We start from the raw sequence: 22,603 nt of genomic DNA on the forward strand, positions 1-22,603 counted from the left end.
AAAGCTCCTGCGTACCTGCAGGAGTACCAGCTGGTGACCCGCAGGAGCAGGAGGCAGGTACGTTTTTCTGACACCGAAGTACTTACCACCGAAGAAGACGCAGAGTAACCCCTGAAGGGCTGTAGCCCACTTCAGGTACTGTACATATTGTATATTTCTGTCCTTACCCTAAAGAGCCAGAGACTTTCCTGAGACTCTTACCCTTATTTATCTCAGTCAAGAGACATACCTTGAACTGATTATTGTCCTGTGCTATGATAGCACCCCTTCCTCTGCCACAGCAGATAATTTCTTCAAAGGACTCTGTCCCTCTCCACATAGAGGAGACCCTTTGCATCTCAGTGCACTTTTCCCCACATCAAGGGCTGTACCCAGAAGATGGACTTTGTCATTAGAGACCTTCTGAGAGACTTTTGCCAGATACTACAAGGGAAAAGTGGCCATTGACTACTATTTTGCACTTAATGCCTTCATTTTAGGTACGGACATTCTGTTTGCACTTTTTATGCCTTTCCTTTGCAGGAAAAGAGACATTTACTACCGTGCTACCCTGAGTAGCCTATCCACCTCTGTAACGTTTGTAACGTTCAAGATGTGTACCCATTGGGCTCCTAAGCCAATGTGAATTAACCTGTTTGCACACTGTCATATATGCCAGTAGTCTGCATTAACCCTTTCATAGGCTTTTCAGGTTGTAGAGTGGCTGTGTCGGACCGTCTCTATGTAGTACAATGTTTTATTGTGTCGCATATGCTAACGCAATGCAGATAGACACCTTATATAATTGCCGCCAGGGAAGAAGTGTTGATACAACAAATATACAGGCCTTGGTGCAAGGAGTGGATTACAGGACATGACACCACACCTTTCCTACTGTACAGTTCGGTTTAATGGCGTCAGCGACCAACTGTCATACAGCTATATGTTTTTGTCTTAGTCCGACACCAACCCAGGTGCCTGTCTCCAGGACCATGGGCGGTTTGTCCCTACACCTCACATAGCCTGCACTTCCCAGAAGTGCCTTTAGCCCCCTCCGTGCCCTAAACCATCTGTAGTCGAGCCGAGGGCGGCTCTTTCAATTGCCCCCGGGGTATGCAACACCCTCGCCGATGCAATGGCGAGGTAGTGCTTGCGAATACGTCCCACCTGTAGGTAACACCATATTACACTACATGGTCCTTATAGGATCAAAGGGGAAATTGCAGTGGTTAATCCTGCCTGGCAAGGCAGATGTTAAGTTGTGATGTAATTATATTGACCAATGTCTGTGTTACATCCTGTGCTTTGTGAGCTGAGATGTGATTGGAGGAGCAGCCACCACCTGACCAAAGGGAGGTAATAAAACCTCTGGCCCAGGAATGTTCTAGAGCACTCTTAGAGAGTTGGACTGAGAGAAGTCTCTCAGTCTGTGTAGTGAGTGAGTGAGTAATCTCTGTCTAGCCCATACCAGAGCAGGAAGAGCCTAGCCCCTGCCTCTGAAGGGTGGAGTAATAGACTAGAGTTAGTGTAGTGAGGAAAAGGGGTATCATCTTACCTTTGAAGGTGATACCTGAAGCCCTACAGGACAAGCTGAAGCTTCCTACCAGGACACAGCTGCCTCCCAGCCTGCCCTCTACATCCAGGCTGGTGAACTATCTCCTGAGGCTCCCTCCAGCTCACATCTCGGCATCCTACCTACCTGTTAAAGGCACGTTTGCTGCGGTTCCTGCGGTTCAAATAAAGAACTGTAAGTTGTTTTCTTCAACTTCTGTCTCCGTCTGGTCCCTGCTAATACGGCTGCCTTCATCACCGGCACCCTGTCCATCACCCAGAGACTCACACTTGGGACATTAAGGGGTTGCCCCAGGGAGATCCGCTATAGCAGCCTCTCCCTCATCTTTTCTTGCCAACACCACCCTGCTGGAGACCTGCCAGGCTGTAGGACAGCCCTCCGGTTCCCCCCGTACCAAGCACCGTGACAATAGCGTGCTTAGGCCGCAACCGCCAGCCACTCCGGTACCGCGGGCCCCGGCTGTCTCCAGGCCTCACCTTTAAGGCTAGGCCCCGGTGGGGGATGTTGCAGTGGAACCGTCACAGGTGCAAAACACTGGGATTGTTCTCTGGTTGAAGAGAAAACATCATATGATAGACATGTTCATGGAAGGGGTTTGTAGAAGGTAGTGGTAACAGCCATGAGGACCTATGAAGCCGCAACGAATTACTGGCGGCACCATCTCAGGACTAGGGTAACCACTCATAGACCTACAGCTATACAGTAGGGTAGACTACTTGGTCCACAGCCATGATGGCACAACTTTATCTGTTGGGATGTTCTTCGAGGTAGTATCTCTGGTTGAAGAGAGAACATCATATGATGGACATGTTCATGGAAGGGGTTTGTAGAAGGTAGTAGTAACAGCCATGAGGACCTATGAAGCCGCAACGAGTTACTGGTACCATCTCAGGACTAGGATAACCACTCATAGACTTACAGCTTCACAGTAGGGTAGACTACGTGATCCACAGCCATGATGGCACAACTTTATCTGTTGACATGTACTTCGAGGTAGTATCTCTGGTTAATGAGAGGAACATCATATGATGGATATGTTCATGGTCGGGGTTTGTAGAAGGTAGTGGTAACAGCCATGAGGACCCATGAAGCCGCAACGAATTACTGGTGGCACCATCTCAGGACTCGGGTAACCACTCATAGACCTACAGCTACACAGTAGGGTAGACTACGTAGTCCACAGCCATGATGGCACAACGTTATCTGCTGAGATGTTCTTCGGGGTAGTATCTCTGGTTGAAGTGGTTGAAGAAAAAACATCATTTGATGGACATGTTCACGGAAGGGGTTTGTAGAAGGTAGTGGTAACAGCCATGAAGACACATGAAGCCGCAACGAGTTACTGGCGGCATCTCAGGACTAGGGTAACCACTGATAGACCTACAGCTACACAGGGTAGACTATGTGGTCCCCAGCCATGATGGCTCAACTTTATCTGTTAAAATGTTCTTCGAGGTAGCATCTCTGATTAAAGGGCTTGTCCAATGTCAACAAGTTAGCCCCTTTCCACAAGATAGGGGCTAACTTGATAATCAGTGGGGGCCTTACCGTTGTTGCACCCCAATTCTCTACCTATGGGACTGATGGGGACAGCCAAGCACAGCTCTATGCAAAGATTGAATAGAGCAGCTGGTACATACACAACTGGATGTTCTATTCATCTGGGGTATACCAGACTCCCATTTCCACAAGCATGGGGGTCACATCCCTGAGACCCCCACAGATCAGCAGGTTAAACCCTATCCTGTGAATAGTGGCTAACTTATTGTCACTGGACACTCCTTTAAGTAGCACACTCTGAAGATTTCTTATTTATTCCTTTCGTTTATCTGAAACATCCCTCACTCACACTTATCTCCGAGTCACTTTGGAGAGTCCATTCAAAATTTCAAAATTCAAAAATTGCTAGTTTATCAGGTGAAATGATAGATTCCATAGTAGAAATCCAACAGCCCACCCCCCGTTATACTCAGTACGATCAACTGGTGTCAGTCTTATGAAGGATATGTCCCTGTTTATTTTTCTGTAGTCTTGTCTGCAAATTTGCTTTTCCCTCTTTGCTGATGAGTGGACACTCACTGCTCCCCCTCCCCTCTTCGTAGACCCCCTATGTAATCCGACACCTCTGCAAGCTTCTGCCTATCTAGCTTGCTCCCCCTCCCCTCTCCATAGACCCCTATGTAATCCAACACTTCTGCAAGCTTCTGCCTATCTAGCTTGCTCCCCCTCCCCTCTCCATAGACCCCTATGTAATCCGACACCTCTGCAAGCTTCTGCCTATCTAGCTTGCTCCCCCTCCCCTCTCCATAGACCTCTACGAAATCGGACACCCCAGCAAGCTTCTGTCTATCTAGCTTGCAAGAATTCAGCAGAGATTTCAGAGAATTCTGCGGTTTAGGAGGGCTGACGAGTAAGTGGAGTTCTGATAAGATTTTTGTAGCTACTAGTACCAATGATTTATTTAACGTTAAGGGTCATTTAAAGGGGTTTGTCACAAAATATATCTACCCCCCCTTCCCTCCCATGGACAGGAGCTGCTCGGACATACACTTTGATATACCATCGATCCTTCGGGTGGCCCTCTGCTCCATGTAGAAGTTTCCAACCATTGGCATGTATCGGAGAACTTTTGTTACGCGGTCTCAGTCCATAGTGGTTTTTGCTGTGATTCAGCAATTATGTTAATTAACTCGGTAATAATAGCAATGTGACAGGCAAGTATTGTTACCCTAAATCTCATCGTTCACCATCATTCCCTTCCACTTAGCAGTGACCCAGATACATAATTATCACTCATTAAAAACCTATATCCCTCGTAACGACTTCATAATTTCCCAAATAATTAAACGCACAACACCGAGGAGCATTCGTTTCTATGGAAAACATCTATTGTTTTTATGATTTGTAAGCTGTAATAATACAGAATGATTACATCGCTTCTATCCCGGGAACAGGAAGTCGTAGAATGTAGACACTAAAATAAGAAAAGCGATAAGTAAGAGGGGGAACGCCCCGGTCAGAGGAAGGGGTTGTTAGACACTTGTGTGGGGTTGGGCAGGATGGGTTGGGGCAGAGCCGAGGGGAGTTGATTTAGCTGCACCACTGGAGGATATGACAGATTGAGCGATGGGTAAAGGCTTACGGCAGGGGGGAAACTTTGAAGTGGCATCGGAAGTGGAACGGTAGATGGCGCCATGATTCCGGGCAATGGAGAAATGGTCCTTAAGTTATTAACTCCAGCATCCAATGAGTTAATTGGCAAAAGACTGATATTCTGGATTGGCATTTGTGCGGCTGTAGTTGGCATAGGAGACGTAGCTCGCATCTGGTTGAGGGAAGGCTTCCCGTCTCCGTACTGGAATGGATTGGTGGGTGATGGTTCCTTCAGACCTAGAAAGCAAAATGAAATTTGTTAGTCCAAAATGTTTTAATGCAACAGGGCAGATATGCTAAAACCTCAGGGGTGTAACTTAAGGAGGTGCAGAGGATGCGGTAACAACGAGTCCCAGGAGCAATAGGGGGCCAAATGGAGCCCCTTCTAGAAATACCCTACTGCTTATAAAAATGTAGGTTTTGGCTTTCCCTCATTGACTTCATCTCTTCTATGCAGTGTCAGACTGTCCCACCAGAGTACCAGAGGATCCTCCAGTGGGCCCAGGCTCTAATCTAATATCGAGCTTCAGAAATCAAGCAGAAGATGACCCAGTTTGCAGAATATGAAGCTCCATTACCTAGTTCTTGATGAGGAGTTGGACCAAGGGTTAACCTTACCTGGTGGGTCTAGAAAGCCCCTGTCTTACACTGCACCTATGTCATATGCCCTAAAACACAAACTACTTCACTTGACCATTTCTTATCGATAAGAGATAAGGGTCTGATCATTGGTGGTAGTGTCAGACTGAGGACCCTATGGTCGGCTTGGGTTCTAACCCAATACTGAACCCTGGGGATCCAACAGAAGATAACCCAATGGACTTTACCAGGATCTATTTCCTAGAGCTTGATTGAAAATTGTACCCCCCCATCCCTAGCTTGACACTTTATCTGGATATGAACGCTGGTAACCCCAAAGGTCATGAGGATCTGGGGGAAAAATCTGTACACCACTCACTTCCCTGCAAAAGTGAACAGTAAACAAAGGCAAAGGTTGACATGTGCATATGGGCCCCATTCCATAAGGGGCACACACTGCGTGTTGTTTCATTATGCATAATATCAAGACGCTCATTCAGTAGTTCTCTTCTATGTCATCTTCTATAAGATAAACATTACTCCAAATAACCATTTATATGGATAAGAGATAAACTTCTAATCATTGGTGGCTGACTGGCTGAGTCTGACTGGACCACCAGAGAATCAGCGGATCCTCCGGTGGGCTCAGGCACTAAACTAATACTAGGTAATCCAGTAGACTGTTTCACAATTTTAAAACTTTTTATTCAAGTTCTACTCACATATGTAGATAAAAAATGTGCATATCACAAGTAACTCCACGAGGACGCCAATCCTTGCCCGACCCAGGGTTTCGCCTCTATGCTTCTTCCGGGGCGAAACCCTGGGTCGGGCAAGGATTGGCGTCCTCGTGGAGTTACTTTTGACATGCGCATTTTTTATCTATATATGTGAGTAGAACTTGAATAAAAAGTTTTAAAATTGTGAAACAGTCTACACTATGTCTGGATATGTCTCTTATAAACAGTGAGTGGAGGAGACTAGGACAGGAGTGAAAACATTTGCTGTTTCTGGTCTGAACGGTGACTTATCCCTGAAAGTGATCCCTTGTGTTTGGCACATAAATAAGGAGGAATCGTGCATGGATCGTCATTTGGATTTAGAGCTCCGGTCATAAGAAGAATTTTTATTCTACTGGATTACCTGATAGTGGATGTTTGCTGGATCCATCTAGGACCGTTGTGGATAGCTCATAGGAGAGAAGGTGCAGCACCACACATTATTATTGGTTTTTACTAAACTAATACTGTAGCCTGAAACTGTGGATTTGACCACTGGGACCGCCAAAGACCATGAGAACCTGGGGCCAGAAGTCTCCTCCTGTGCACCATTCACATCTTTGGAGACATAACATTCTGGAAGTCCTATAGAAGCAAACAAATCGAAGGGTGACGTGTATCTGGGCTCCATTCGGGGGATTCAAGGGGACTTGGTTTCCTGTTCTTCCGATCACTGCATGTTGTTTCATTATGTCTAATATGAAGACACTAAGGGTTGCGTCTACTTACCGGACAAGAAGGGGTTTTTGTTTTTGATGCCATCCCCATAAGATACAAGGCTATCTAGATTAACTAATGAACGGGCAGCAGGTTCCAAAAACAACTCTGGAGTGTTACAGCGAGGTTTGGGGTTGGTATCAGTTACGGGTTCTTCAGCCTTTCGATCTGTACTGTCTGTAGAAGGCTTGGAAGTAGGAACGACGTCTCCAAAGAGGTCCAGATCTGTGATAGCGAAACAAAGTAATTGTAGTAAATATAGAGGGGTGTGACATGACCAGGGGGGAGCGTTATATATGTCGTAGGAGCTCACCAAATGTGTTCTCCGCCTTAAGAGGGGAGGATGGTTTAACATCTTTGTCTGAAGTTGGAAGAGGTGTTGAAAATATATCATACATGATGTCTTCAGGACCTAAGTAGATGAATATCAAAAAATTTGAATTAATTTCTCTGGACTTTCGTCAACATGTCTTAAAAGAAACCTGTCACCAGATCAAAATTCTATCATTTTTGGATCAAATGATAACTTATATTAAACTTTCGTTGGCTCCCTGCCAGTTGTGTTCCATGTGTCCCCTGGGCGTGTTCATCACAGAACCAAGTCCCCGCCCCTCCTGTGTAAAAGGCTTCTCCTCCAAGGGGGCACATGGTGTGTGCCAAGAGGAACTCACCAAGGGGGCCAGGTAAAGTTTAATATAAGTTATCATTTGATCCAAAAATAACAGTAGGGGAAGTTTGGGGATATGCTATTAATTGCCTGTGGGATCATGGGGTAGGCTAAAAAAAAGTCTCTGGTGAGAGGTTCCCGTTAAGAACATCTTCCTTATATTTAACACTATGCATAACTCCGGCCAGTGTTAGGTATTGTGTCTGGAGATCTGTGTAATCACTCCTTGTGTGTTTTGTTAGTAGCAGCAGGACTGTTCAATATGTATTTATGTGATAGGATTATGAATTCTACCAAGTGCACGGGGGACAGGGGGTTCTCACACTGCTGTTCTCTAAGCTCTCTGCAACCAGTGTTAGGTATTGTGTCTGGAGATCTGTGTAATCACACCTTGTGCAATTTGTTAGTAGCAGCAGGGCTGTTAAATATGTATTTATATGCTAGGATTATGGATTCTACCAAATGCACTGGGGATGTGTCCTCACACTGCTGTTCTCTTAGCTCTCTGCAGCCAGTGTAATCAGAACTTGTGTGTTTTCTTAGTAGCAGCAGGCCTGTGAAATATGGCTTTATTTTCCAAGGTTGTGGCTTCAACCAAGTGCCAAGTGCAGAGGAGGGGAAGGGATGGGGAGGTGGCAGATGTTCTCACACACTGCTGTGCTCTTAGCTCGAACATGGTTCTTCCAAGTTGCTTTGAATAGAAACTGTAGAAGGATTAATAAATATACTAATTATATGTTTACTAATATTTGCAGAGGTTAGTGACAGTGACACAGAGCACAGCAGTGTGAGGACACCCTTCCCCCCATTGCACTAGGTTAAGCTATAACCTTCCTCCAAATGGGTGAAATTTAAGCTTCTCTATTTGTCATACTCACTTTTCCTGCTCTCCCCCCAGGGATCGGATTTGGGGCTCTTCACAACTTGCGGCTCTTGCCAGACTGTGGGTTCGTCAGAACCGAATATTATACTTTGACTCGTGTTTCCGGCTTTAAACTGAGGACTCTGAGGGGAAGTGTCCCAGGGTAAGGCGGAGGGGACTGAACCCGGATTCTGAGCTGTAAGGAGAAATGTAGACACAGCCATCATGTGTATGGTGAGACGTGGACGTCACAGAAAACTGGACGATAATTGTCATTTCTGGTAATTACACATGGTGGACATCCGTTATAGGCCTGAAATTGCTTGCCCCTAGGGGCCTACTCTATCCTGAGGACAGATACTGTATAGTTGAGGTTGAGACATATCACCCACTGCTTGGGGTCATCACAATCGACGGGAAGTGGCTCCACCCTTAAATGGGTGACCACACCCCTTTTAACCTGAAAAAATGTGGAATGAATCGGGATGCTGGCCACCGAAAAAATGGCTCAATGTACAATTAATTAGGGAGTCATTTGGGAGCCAAATGATCTTTTTAGTGAGCTGGACTTCCCATCACTACTTGGGACAGCACCTAAATCCCATACTGTCCCACTGATCTTGGATGGGTAGGACCTGTTTTATTTTGATTGAAAAAAAAAAACTTTATTCAAAATATTCACACAGAACTTAGGTAGGGCCTATTATGTGGTGGCTAGTATTAGTCAGTATTAATTGAGTACTTTATGGAGGTATTTTTAGTATAATATTGTTGTGTTCACTCATATGACTTATGGTGACTCAGGGGACACAGTATAAGATTGTTATGTAAAAAATTATTTGGAAGTTGAATTTGGTTAACACATATCTCGGGGGTTTTAGTTTCTCCTTGTGGAGACTTTTATAGCCAGTATAAGGAATACTGAGTGCCAGGCAATGCTCCCTGGGAAAGGAAATATGCAAATTAGATCTCTATGAGGTGGCACTTGGGAGGCGGCTTAATTTCCCCCCTCAGGAGGACTAGGCCGCACTGGTCTGAGAGCAGAACCGTTGTAGTTGCCCATGACAACCAATCAGAGCTCAGCATTAATTCTATAAATAGATGTGGGAAAATGAAAGCTGAGCTCTGATTGGTTTCCATGAGCAAGTAGAACATCCCTGCTCTGTGATAAATCTCCCCCTATAGTGTACGTCTACACTAAGGCTGTAGAGCCCGAGGCCAGCCCTGCGACGTCTCTAATTATGAATCACATAACAATTATGTCTTTAAGAAACATCATCATCATATGACAATGTACAATAAGCGCTTCCCCATCCTGCACTTTATGATGACACTTACTTGTTGATCCCCAGGCTGGGAAGAAAGAGTCTGTGCTTGTAGATGGAAGAGACCTGGAAACCTGGGAATCCCAAATATCCGAGGCTTGGGGTTGTGTAGGCCCAAATATATCGATGAGATCATATAAGTGTGTCTGAGGAAGGAGCGAGAGAGGGAAAGGTTTTACAACAGACTTCAATCAAATTGCTCGGCTTCTCCTGCTCTATAACATGCTGACTGCAGATAGGACACTATGTACAATCTGCTCAGCTCCTCCTGCTCTATAACATGCTGCCTGCAGATAGGACACTATGTACAATCTGCTCAGCTCCTCCTGCTCTATAACATGCTGCCTGCAGATAGGACACTATGTACAATCTGCTCAACTCCTCCTGCTCTATAACATGCTGCCTGCAGATAGGACACTATGTACAATCTGCTCAGCTCCTCCTGCTCTATAACAAGCTTCCTGCAGATAGAACATTATATACAATCTGCTCAGCTCCTCCTGCTCTATAACATGCTGCCTGCAGATAGGACACTATGTACAATCTGCTCAGCTCCTCCTGCTCTATAACATGCTGCCTGCAGATAGGACACTATGTACAATCTGCTCAGCTGCTCCTGCTCTATAACATGCTTTCTGCAGATAGGACACTATGTAAAATCTTCTCAACTCCACCTGCTCTATAACATGCTGCCTGCAGATAGGACACTATGTACAATCTGCTCAGCTCCTCCTGCTCTATAACATGCTGCCCGCAGATAGGACACTATGTACAATCTGCTCAGCTCCTCCTGCTCTATAACATGCTGCCTGCAGATAGGACACTATGTACAATCTGCTCAGCTCCTCCTGCTCTATAACATGCTGCCTGCAGATAAGATACTAAATTCAAAATGTCAGGTTTTCTTTATATAGTCATAATCTATGTTTTATTCTTTAAGATTTACAGCAAGAGTCACTGGCTTCTCGGTTTATCAAGGTCACCTCAGTCCGCGGAAGGGATTAGGTACAGGATGAGCCGGTACAGCCAGAAAATCTTCCCATAAGTCAGATATATAATGATCATTACTGGATTTAAAGCAAATCAGACTAGTCATATGCCAGTACCTGTACATCAAGAGGTGGTGAGCTGAAATAAAGCTGCACTTATTCAATATTTAACCATTTAGAGGATTATTAAAAAAAATTGCAGACACAGAAAACGTGGATGTGGCTACTTTGTGCACAAATACCACAACCCCCATAATCCCTTTCTGTATAGAAGACCTCTCCCCTCTCCTGAGACATCTATGTCAGTAATCAACTACATCTCCTTCTTTTCTGAGTAATTGGCAGTGTACTGTTCCTCTGTTATTCCTCTTGTGGATATATGAATACATTGATTTGTAAAGCGCTACAGAATATGATGGAGATATATAAATAAAGATGATTAATATCATTATTATTACATTGACATCTTAGTTTTACCCGTTGGGGATGTGTCCCTTACTAGTCAGACACAGTCCAATCATGACTAGTAGTACCAGACATGTGGAAACAATGGTAACTCCTAGTTGTTCAGTCATTCATGCATTGCCCGGAGGAATAACAGAGTTAAAGGAGGGAAAACAGAGGAATTTTTTGAAACATCAGGAGGGGTTACAAGCCCAATCCCAAAAAATATATATATAATTCATTGGGGGACGTGTATCATAGTTTGGTCTCTCTGCGGTGAATTTTTGAGACATTTGGCGGTTTTTTTTGCACCTTTTTTTTGCGTTTTTCCTATCCAGGCACACATTTTGGCTTCTTTTTGAGACTTTTTGTTGCAAATGTCTCAAATCCACATGGACACAAGCCAAGTGAGGCCGTTATATATACAGGATTGGACACTACTGTTAATTTGGGATATGAGGCTGTGTCCTGCACTTTTAAGCAGTGTAGTCACACACCCCGGGGAGATGATGACATATGAGGCTGCGGTCACACGTGGTGTTAAGGGTGAGGTCACACATTGCGCTTTAATTGCATTTTGAAACCTATTACAACGGCTGAGGAAAGGTGATTTGCCTAATTACATTACTGTTAACATTTGCATTTACAAAACGCATAGTAAACGTGATGTCAACACATGCGTTAATGTTGCGTTTATATTGGTTCCAAAGTGAAATAAAAGCGCTACGTGTGACCTCACCCTTAGAAGTAACCAATACATTTTAAAAAAATGTAAATGCAAACATTTCTGAAGTTATCAAGAGAGGTTACTGTGCAAAATTTTAAACATTTAAAGCATATGAAATAATTCCAATTTAATTCCAAAATTTAGCAATAAAAATGTGATACATACCGTATATACTCGAGTATAAGCCGACCTGAGTATAAGCCGAGACCCCTAATTTTACCACCAAAAACTGGGAAAACCTATTGACTCGAGTATAAGCCGAGGGTGTAGTATACAGCCTGCCCTGCCCCAAGTAGTATACAGCCTGCTCTGCCCCAAGTAGTATACAGCCTGCCCTGCCCCAAGTAGTATACAGCCTGCCCTGCCCCAAGTAGTATACAGCCTGCCCTGCCCCAAGTGGTATACAGCCTGCCCCAAGTGGTATACAGCCTGCCCTGCCCCAAGTGGTATACAGCCTGCCCTGCCCCAAGTAGTATACAGCCTGCCCTGCCCCAAGTGGTATACAGCCTGCCCTGCCCCAAGTAGTATACAGCCTGCCCTGCCCCAAGTGGTATACAGCCTGCTCTGCCCCAAGTAGTATACAGCCTGCCCTGCCCCAAGTAGTATACAGCCTGCCCTGCCCCAAGTAGTATACAGCCTGCCCTGCCCCAAGTGGTATACAGCCTGCCCTGCCCCAAGTAGTATACAGCCTGCTCTGCCCCAAGTAGTATACAGCCTGCCCTGCCCCAAGTAGTATACAGCCTGCCCTGCCCCAAGTAGTATACAGCCTGCCCTGCCCCAAGTAGTATACAGCCTGCTCTGCCCCAAGTAGTATACAGCCTGCCCTGCCCCAAGTAGTATACAGCCTGCCCTGCCCCAAGTAGTATACAGCCTGCCCTATCCCAAGTGGTATACAGCCTGCCCTGCCCCAAGTGGTATACAGCCTGCCCCAAGTGGTATACAGCCTGCCCTGCCCCAAGTGGTATACAGCCTGCCCTGCCCCAAGTAGTATACAGCCTGCCCTGCCCCAAGTGGTATACAGCCTGCCTTGCCCCAAGTGGTATACAGCCTGCCTTGCCCCAAGTGGTATACAGCCTGCCCTGCCCCAAGTAGTATACAGCCTACCCTGCCCCAAGTGGTATGCAACCTGCCTTGCCCCAAGTGGTATACAGCCTGCCCTGCCCCAAGTGGTATACAGCCTGCCCTGCCCCAAGTGGTATACAGCCTGCCCCAAGTGGTATACAGCCTGCCCTGCCCCAAGTGGTATACAGCGTGCCCCAAGTATGCCAAGCTAATAAAAAAATAAACTTAATACTCACCCTCCGACGATACTCACCTTTAATACTCGGCACGGCTCGCGGATCCTGCAGCGGTGGACGCGACTGCCGGCTAGTGAAGAATGCAGAGAGAAGCGGAAGCCGACGCTGAGGACCGGGAGCCGCCGCCGAGGATACGGGAGCCGCCGCCGTGGATACGGGTGCCGGAGGGTGAGTTTTTTTTTTTTTAATTGACTCGTGTATAAGCCGAGGTAAGATTTTTCAGCACATTTTTCGTGCTGAAAAACTAGGCTTATACACGAGTATATACGGTAAGTGAAAAGTCACACCGGAATACCTGGAAAATAAAGATACATAAGGCACACTACACAAAGTGCAGACCAAGGTTCACTTGAAAAACCTGCAGTTAAAAGTCGCAAAAAAGTCGTAAATACGACAAAAATGAGACAATTTGACTAGCAGATAATGATACATGTCCGCCATTGAGTTCATAGACAGATCATTACCTCATTTTTCTTCACGGGTTCTCTCTGATCTTCTTCTCCTGTCAATTGTGTCTCTAGCAGAGCCCTCCCAATCAAGGATATTTCACCCTGTTTAGCCTGTTGTTCCTAAATACAGACAAGACTCGTTTATAGATCTAGGACCTAATAATATTGTCTTATAATGTACATTGTATCGATATGTTACACATTACTAACACATTCCGATGATATTCTATACATTACAATCTAGGATTAGAGTAGCCCACTTAATAAATACATTATGTGTGTATGTAGCATTTTTTAGCAGACTCTTTCTCTGGTCCTCATGGGTGGAGACCTAGCTGCTCTGACTCCACCCCCATCTCCAAAGACTTCTGTGAATCCTGACCTCTATAACGTTTTGTCTATAGGTTAGATTTAGCAGAGATATCAATGTGAAATCCAGCTTTCAGTGACGCGGAAAGCAGTTTGATATGTGGAGAAAGAAGCTTTTTTTCCCCTAATACAATAAAGACTTTCCTATAAACACCAAAGCTATTGATTTATTCAGAATTTGTTAAAATGTAAGAAATATAAATAAAAATTGATTGCATTAGGGATGTCTGATATTTATATAACTAACTAAGAGAAGGAAACTGTCTAAAACAAAGAAATAACCGATCACCTTTACAAGCCCCGCCCCTGCAGAGCCAAATGGTCCTGCAGTGATGATATTTCATCAGTTACTCGCTGACCTCACAGAAAAATACATTTTTATAAAATTTGGGGGATAGTATAGTTATGTAAGAGAAGTCTATTAATGTTATGTGTATGGCTAGATGCTTGGTAAGTGCTTTTATATGTGAAATACCTTTTCATATTCTTCTTTACTTTGGTCTAGGGCCACTTGGAGCTGCAGTTCTTCTTCTTCATCCGGAGCTGTAGGGACTTTCTATATCCAAAAGAAAAATGACAAAAATATCTGATATAATGTTCTCAACTAATGTGACTTGAGACCACATCGTAGAATTAAGGGTTAAGTAGACACAAAGGGTGTGATGCATTAGAGTAGGGTCAAGTTCACATGGTGCAGTCAGGACTGGGACTGAATGGGTAGAAAAGCACAAAGGCCACAAAATGGGACCTCCTGAACCAACATTAAGCAAGATGTCTCCAGGAGAACCCATGCCCCAATGATTATTGGTCATGTCTGTATTTTTCCGTAATGCTTATTTGCATACATTTTCCCAGGGAGCATTGCATCCTCCACCAGCTGGATCTCCATAAGGAAATAATAATCCATTTTTTATGTCATATAATTTGCATAAATTTTTTGCATATCCAGGGGAACCTGATGAACTGACAAAAAGATTCCAAGTTTGGAATTTAGATGTTTGTGCAACCATGGGATGACTTCATTGGGAGGTGACTGAATTGGGCAATCGAAGGACTTAGGATGAGCGACACTGGAAATTATAATGTGACTACACAGCTATCATCATAATGAGATAATTATACTCATTATAGTACATTCATGGATGTGGATAGTATATAAGTAAATTAAGATATAAAATATAGACCTAACGAATATGGGTTTGTGCACACACAGTGCAACTTTTCTATAATGGGCAGGTCACAATAAGTCACGTCAGGTGGACATGTGCCTTAAAATCAGTTTTGTGTTTGCTATAAATTAATTACTAAGCATTAGCAATAAAAATGTCAGTGAGAGTCCAGCCCCTCCCACACACAGTGATTGACAGTGAGAGTCCTAATTACTCTGCCCACACACAGTGATTGACAGTGAGAGTCCTGATTACTCCACCCACACACAGTGATTGACAGTGAGACTCCTGATTACTCTGCCCACATACAGTGATTGACAGTGAGAGTCCGGATTACTCTGCCCACACACAGCGATTGACACTGAGAGTCATGATTACTCTGCCCATACTCAGTGATTGACAGTGAGAATCCTGACAACTCCACCCACACAGTGATTGACAGTGAGAGTCCTTATTACCCCTCCCACACACAGTGATTGACAGTGAGAGTCCTGACAACTCCGCCAACACACAGTGATTGACAGTGAGAGTCCAGATTACCCCACGCACACACAATGATTGACAGTGAGAGTTCTGATTACTCCACCCACACACAGTGATTGATAGTGACAGTCCTGACAACTCCGCTCACATACAGTGATTGACAGTGAGAGTCCTGATTACCCCGCCCACACACAGTGATTGACAGTGAGAGTCCTGATTACCCTGCGCACACACAGTGATTGACAGTGAGAGTCCTGACAACTTCGCCCACACACAGTGATTGACAGTGAGAGTCCTGATTACCCCGCCCACACACAGTGATTTACAGTGAAAGTCCTGATTACCCTGCGCACACACAGTGATTGACAGTGAGAGTCCTGACAACTCCGCCCACACACAGTGATTGACAGTGAGAGTCCTGATTACCCCACCCACACACAGTGATTGACAGTGAGAGTCTTGATGAGGAGCCTATATTCTACCTTTTCAGCTTCTTCTTTACTCATAGCCAAGGCAAGCTGCAGCTGAAGTTCCTCCTCCCCAGTGCTCTGAGGTCTTGCATGTTCCAACTCTGGAGAAAGGGCTGATACAGATCCTAAAACATCAAAATAAAAAACAAATTGAAATGACTACTTACAGTTTCTTACAGTTTTCCTGACATACGCCTTGGACTGTTGCCAACCAACTGCTCATTCACGAGAGCTTTTTCTCCCGACTTCTCCATGCACATGCATGCTCAGTTAGCCCACCGATGAGCAGAGAGAAATACAACACTCCCAGACACCTCCAGAGACAGAAAGTGATCAGATATGTTAACTTCTGATATGCCCCATCCATATTCCTTTGAGGTACACAGTATTATAAGATGTATGGCCGCTCCTTCTGAAAGTCTCAAGTTCAGACTTTGCTCTTATCTGTGCACCTGGGGCCAATAGTAGAAGAAAATTCTGAACCTGGAGGACGCCTTTAAGGATACAAGCAATTAATAATGAAAATGGAAACACCCAGTTGTCAATTTAATCAAAGTTGTCCACTGGAAATAAGAAGAAACCCTAACAGAATCCTGATGGACCTTATAAGTCAAAAAGTTCCATCAAGATACATCAGGTTCCATTGGAAGGTGGATGGATCCATTATGAATGGTGACATTGAGCTGAGATCTTGAGAAGATCTTAAAGATTCTCTGTAGAACTTACCCTCATTGTATCTCAGTCTATGGCTGCTGTCTATGGCTGCCGTCACTTGAGACATCCTTCTCCTGGTTGTCTGAGCTTGTGCCCTCTCTTCCTTTATCCGCTCCTCGTCTTTCAGGAGTGATACTATCTGCTTGGCCTTCTCCCGTACATTAATCCCATGGTCTTTTCCATCCTTATCTATGAATTGAAAGTCTTTGAGGGTCTGTACAGCAATGAGATTCTCGTTACATTCTTGCACCACTTTGTTGGATCCATTTTTGATCAAATAATCCAAAAGAGAGAGACCTTTATAAACATGGCGCCAGTTTTTACCACTGTCATTCAGTCTCCTCCAGACCATCATCATGACCTCAGGGTACTCCGCACTGTGGGTCATTTGAGCAATTTCAGCCATAAGAGTAGTAGAGGGTCCCCATGGGTCATTGGACGTGGCCTCACGCACCTTAACTTCAGCATCAGAATAATTGTGGACAATGTTCTTTACTTGACGTCGTAAAGATGAAGTAGCCATGATGGATTGTACAGATCCTTAGCTAAAAGTCCTTAGTGTGGGGTCTACCAGTTTGTTAGAAAAGTCTGAGATGGGTTTCTTTCAGTAGAAATGTCTTGATATCTGTAAAATAAAATGGTTGTGAGAATGATATGTGTTAAGATGGGGTCATCATCAAATATGGAACTAAAAGGGATCCTGTAAGGGTGATTTGGAACACTTAATGACCACAGGTCCTATTGGTATAGTGTCTCAAAAGTCCATGGTCAACCAAAAAAAAACCAAACACTTCTGCTTAACAAAGATGGGTCAGATGCCTCCGGTGCTCCTACCATCCAGGTATCATCATCCACAAGAACCTGCAGGTGGCTTAGTGTCCCATATTGCCCTGACAAATTCCCTTGAAACATTTTTGAGATATCAACCTAAAACTCTAGTGTAAATTGCTTTTCCAGAGGTTGAGGGTCATTCATTGATATTAATAATCCATGGTCAAGTTGAGGAAGAGAAGGTTTTGTATAACTTTTGGCCTCCATGCACATTAGGTTAATTGTAGGCTGAATGGCCAAAAGTCCAAGTGTAATAAATAGGGGGAACCGCTCAGAGCCTTATCTCCTCACAACAAAAGTATTGGACTCATGGATTACATCATGGCCGATCTTTATTATTCAGCAATACCTGCCATCAGAGAAGCCCATACAAATCCAATGGTTGGCCAAACCCACTGACTGCCATCTAAAGTATAAAGAGATCTAGAGGCCATCTCCACGTCTGCATCAGAAGCCTCCGTCTCAGTTTCATTCATGCTTGATGAAGCATTTGTTCCAAAGGACCCCATTTAAAGTCACCAAGGTCCATCACTCTTCATCATGGTCTACTTTTTATATGACAACTTTGATGTAGATGTGAAAAGAGCTTAAGCAACAATAGACCCTTCTCTTCATTTCTATCTAGATTAAAGCAAGTTGTCCCATCATGGAGGTGAATTTTTTTGAAGACCACTAGCCACAGTCACAGCGTACTACTTATTAATGGCCAACTGTAGCTTTCCCTTGGAAATATGCTGACCCGCAATAACAATAGACTGTTAGGGTCAGTGCTAGGGTTAGGGAAAACAGCCGAATCTTTAAATGTATGCAAAATGATAGATTCCTAAATACCCAAGACCAGGGCCGGCGCCAGCACCCGGCTTACCCGGGCAAGCGCCGGGGCCCCAGAGCTCCCACAGGGTCCACCAGGATCAGAAAAATCTGTCACATGCCTTGCACCCCTCTCTCCCCGGCAGTGGCAGCTCCTGAATGTGTAGCCGGGGGAGATTCCTGCAGCACAAGTAGCGTCTCCTCGCTTGTGCAAGTGTCCTGCACAGCGATAGATGCTGGCAATGGAATTATTGCATAACGATGCCGTCGCCGATGTAATTGAAAGATCGTACGGCATTCTCTGGTGACAGGGGGCGGCACCGCGGGCAGATCGTAGGACACAATAATTCCATTGCCGGCATCTCTGTGCTGGACGCTTGCCGGACCCACAAGATGACTTTATGGCGCATGCGTCTGTGCTGGACGTTGCGCTGAAGATGAGAGCGGGACGGAGCCTTCGACCTGAATTCTTGAGGTAAGTTAGCGTTTATTATTTTTTTACTGGCTACAAGATGATTTATGTTCATTTTAATATACATATTTAATGATAGTGGCTGCTGCCTTTGTCCTGTATTTTTATTCATAGAGGCTGCAGAGAAGCCTCTGGGAGGGGGCTTATAGGGGAAAATGTGGCTTATGGGGGGACAGTGTGGCTACAGGGGCCAACGATGTGGCTTATGATGGGGGGACAGTTTTGCTATGGGGAGACAGTGTAGGTACAGGGGAGTTACAGTATGGCTTATGGGGGCACAGTGTGGCTACGGGGGAGGGACAGTGTGGCTCATGTGGTGGTGGTGGTGGGGGGGGGGGAGTTGCAGTGTGGCGCCGGGACAAGAGATTTCTGAAAAAGGGCCCACCAAGGCTCTGTCGCCCAGGGGCCTACCTAAACCTGGAGCCGGCCCTGCCCAAGACTTCCAAAATGATGATGCATAAGCACACAGCCACTTTCATTTCTAGAGTTTTACTAAACAGCGTTATAGTCATCTGTAACCGAGGGAAAGCGTGTGGTAACTGGAAGCCGGAATCCATCTAGTTCTAGATCACACATTACTCTTATTACATAATCTCTCACTATAACATGTTTCAGCTTGTACCCGGGAGCATCCGTAGTCATAGAATGCACAGAATGCAATGCAATAGAAAAATATTTGAATACGATAACTACATATAACAAAAACTAGTCTAAAGGAGAATTGTTATGTTAAAGGAAACCTGTTACCATGAAATCACAACATAATGTGCAGGCAGCATGTTATAGAGCAGGAGGAGCTGAGCAGATTGTACAGAGTGTCCTATCTGCAGGCAGCATGTTATAGAGCAGGAGGAGCTGATCAGATTGTACATAGTGTCCTATCTGCAGGCAGCATGTTATAAAGCAGGAGGAGCTGAGAAGATTGTACATAGTGTCCTATCTGCTGGCAGCATGTTATAGAACAGGAGGAGCTGAGCAGATTGTACATAGTGTCCTATCTGCAGGCAGCATGTTATAGAGCAGGAGGAGCTGAGCAGATTGTACATAGTGTCCTATCTGCAGGCAGCATGTTATAAAGCAGGAGGAGCTGAGAAGATTGTACATAGTGTCCTATCTGCTGGCAGCATGTTATAGAACAGGAGGAGCTGAGCAGATTGTACATAGTGTCCTATCTGCAGGTAGCATGTAATGGAGCAGGAGGAGCTGAGCAGATTGTACATAGTGTTCTATCTGCAGGTAGCATGTTATAGAGCAGGAGGAGCTGAGCAGACTGTACATATTGTCCGCACGTGTGCTGCACTGTACCGCTCCGTGCGCCCATTGCCGGCCTATCTATATATACGTCCCCCAATGGTGGTGTGAATGCAGCCGTTAAGAGACGTATATACGGCCGACAGGCACACGTGCGACACCATACCATTCTGTAGCCGTACCGTTCTTTAGACGGCGCTCATCCCCTCCTCCTCTCCCCAGCAGCGACGTGTGCCCGCCGTGCTACGGTGCGGTGGGCACACGTTGGTGTGAATTTAGCCTTATACAGTAAAGTTCCCTATGAAGCCAGTGAAATAATAGGGTAAGAAACTATAATATCAGCAATTTCCTAACATGAAATGATGATAATCTACATGTGAGTGACTCCAGCAATAACCTATTAGCTTCTATTAAGGGAACGTAAATTTAGTTGCTGCCTCTATATAAATGTGTGACAGGCCGCAGCTTCCTAATATACTGTATAACCTATCCCTGTGTCACCTCTGTGTGGGTATTACTAGTTTGGGTGGGGGCTCAGTGTACGATAATACTGGGGCCTTGGCCTGAGATTTTAAAGGGGGGGATCCCTGTATAGAAAATTAGTGTCAATTCGGTTTATACAGTAATAGGGAAGATTTATCATAAGTGTCTGAGGTAAAACTGTTCTAGTTGCCCATGGAAACCAATCAGAGCTCAGCTTTAATTTCATAAACAGCTGTGGGAAAATGAAAGCTGAGCTCTGATTGTTTGGCATGGGCAACAAGAACAGTTCTACTCTCCAACACTTCTGATAAATCTCCCCCACAGAGTCTATGATCAGTCACTGCACCGATCCCTACAAAAGGGCCCTCACTGCTTTCCACTTCCTGTTCCCGTTTCAGCACACAGGAAGTGCCATTCAACCAATCCGTATCTAGAGAACATTCCCAATCATTCAAAGGACTACTTTTTAACCCATTATTCCACTGACACCCATTTAAAGAGGATCGGTCATCTCCCATGACAAATCCTTGACATTTTCTGCATTCTACTAAACGTTATCATCCTTCTGAACTAGGCCTGACTTAACTAGGCGTGGCCCAACCCCTTTGCCAATGGGCAATAGGACAATGTAAATTTGTAAGGACCTGCACCTTTAACAAAAAAATTGCCCAGTTATAACAGGGCAACCCACTCCTACCCACTAGTGGATAAAGTAAGGAAATTGTGCTTTTTAAAGGGGATGTTTAGGATAGGAATAATGTGGCTGCTTTCTTTTGCAAACAGCGCCACGCTTGTCTATAGGTTGTGTCTGGTATTGCAGCCTGGCTCCATTGTTGTGCATTGAGCTGAGTTACAATACCACATACATCCTAAGTGTGGCGCTGTTTTTTTCATATCTTACTAATTTTACTTTATCTGTATTCAGCATCGTATGCGGTCTCGTCACAATGTACAAAAATAACCGTATTCTTCAAAACCCTGACATTTTGTAAACTTAAAAGCTAATGAATCATTTAGTGCAACTCACTGACCTGAAACGTCTCCCGACTAATTTTAGATTTCTTGTCATTTTTCTCTATCTCTCGCTTTTTAATATGTAAAACCTCTAGAATGCGGGCGAGATGCCGTGAACGGACGGATTTAGGTTATTATTATAATATTAATAATCAGCAGAGGTTTTCATCAAAGAGAATTAGTGCAACAAAATCGTATCTTTCCTTTCAGGGAGAAATCTGCTAATAAGCGACTTCTGATATGCAAATCTTATGTATTTACCCAGACAATAAGTCTCATTATTCTACGGAGAAAAGAAATGACTGCACCGCTGACATCCACCGGGGGCGCTAGTGATTAGAGATATGCTACACCTGGGGGTCAAGGATAATAATAATTCTTTATTTATATAGCGCACACAGATTACGCAGCGCTGCACAGAGTTTGCCAAATCAGTCCCTGTCCCCAATGGGGCTCACAATCTAATCAACCTACCAGTATGTTTTGGAGTGTGGGAGGAAACCGGAGGACCCGGAGGTAACTACAGGTACAATGTTCAGACTACATTAAGTTGTAAGTGCAGAGACTAAAAGTTAAAGACAATCTACCATTTGTTTTTGTGCATTGTGAACCAAACCTACCTTGAGAATGCTGTAGCTACACTGATGCAGAAACATATCTTGTTTAATATTTGAACAAAGTGGTTTTGCTCAAAACAATTATAAAATTCAGGACCTTGGGAAAGCTGGGTGCAGTCTGGCTGCCATATCAAAACATATTACTTCCACATACACAGGAGCTGTCTGAACTGTCCAGACAGGACTAATCAACTTGAGCTGGATGACTCATAGACATCACTGGGGGATAGTGCAGCGATTGATTACTTCTGCCTGTCAGGGACAACACAGTGATGATTTATTCTAAGCTTATACTGGGCAGGACAAGGCTGGAGCAGTGCATAGAGACTGAGCCTTATTATCTGCAAAGAGTTTGCATGTTCTCTTCATGTTTGTGTGT

General features: G+C 44.6%; 1 protein-coding gene across 1 annotated transcript in view; it reads right to left on the reverse strand.

The window, feature by feature from the left end:
- Positions 1-4,128: 4,128 nt before the first annotated feature.
- The window catches only part of EPN3 (epsin 3), a 28,635-nt gene continuing 10,160 nt past the window's right edge, over positions 4,129-22,603 (reverse strand). The window contains exons 2-10 of the mRNA XM_072112370.1: positions 16,759-17,371; positions 16,045-16,157; positions 14,386-14,466; positions 13,557-13,661; positions 9,648-9,780; positions 8,326-8,505; positions 7,094-7,192; positions 6,793-7,005; positions 4,129-4,942 (exon numbers count right to left, since the gene is read on the reverse strand). Of these exons, the coding sequence (XP_071968471.1) occupies positions 4,569-4,942; positions 6,793-7,005; positions 7,094-7,192; positions 8,326-8,505; positions 9,648-9,780; positions 13,557-13,661; positions 14,386-14,466; positions 16,045-16,157; positions 16,759-17,269 (1,809 nt within the window). The 5' untranslated portion in view covers positions 17,270-17,371 and the 3' untranslated portion in view covers positions 4,129-4,568. The remainder of the gene's footprint in view (positions 4,943-6,792; positions 7,006-7,093; positions 7,193-8,325; positions 8,506-9,647; positions 9,781-13,556; positions 13,662-14,385; positions 14,467-16,044; positions 16,158-16,758; positions 17,372-22,603) is intronic.

The sequence above is a fragment of the Engystomops pustulosus genome, chromosome 6, assembly GCF_040894005.1.
Source record: "Engystomops pustulosus chromosome 6, aEngPut4.maternal, whole genome shotgun sequence".
Taxonomy (NCBI): domain Eukaryota; kingdom Metazoa; phylum Chordata; class Amphibia; order Anura; family Leptodactylidae; genus Engystomops; species Engystomops pustulosus.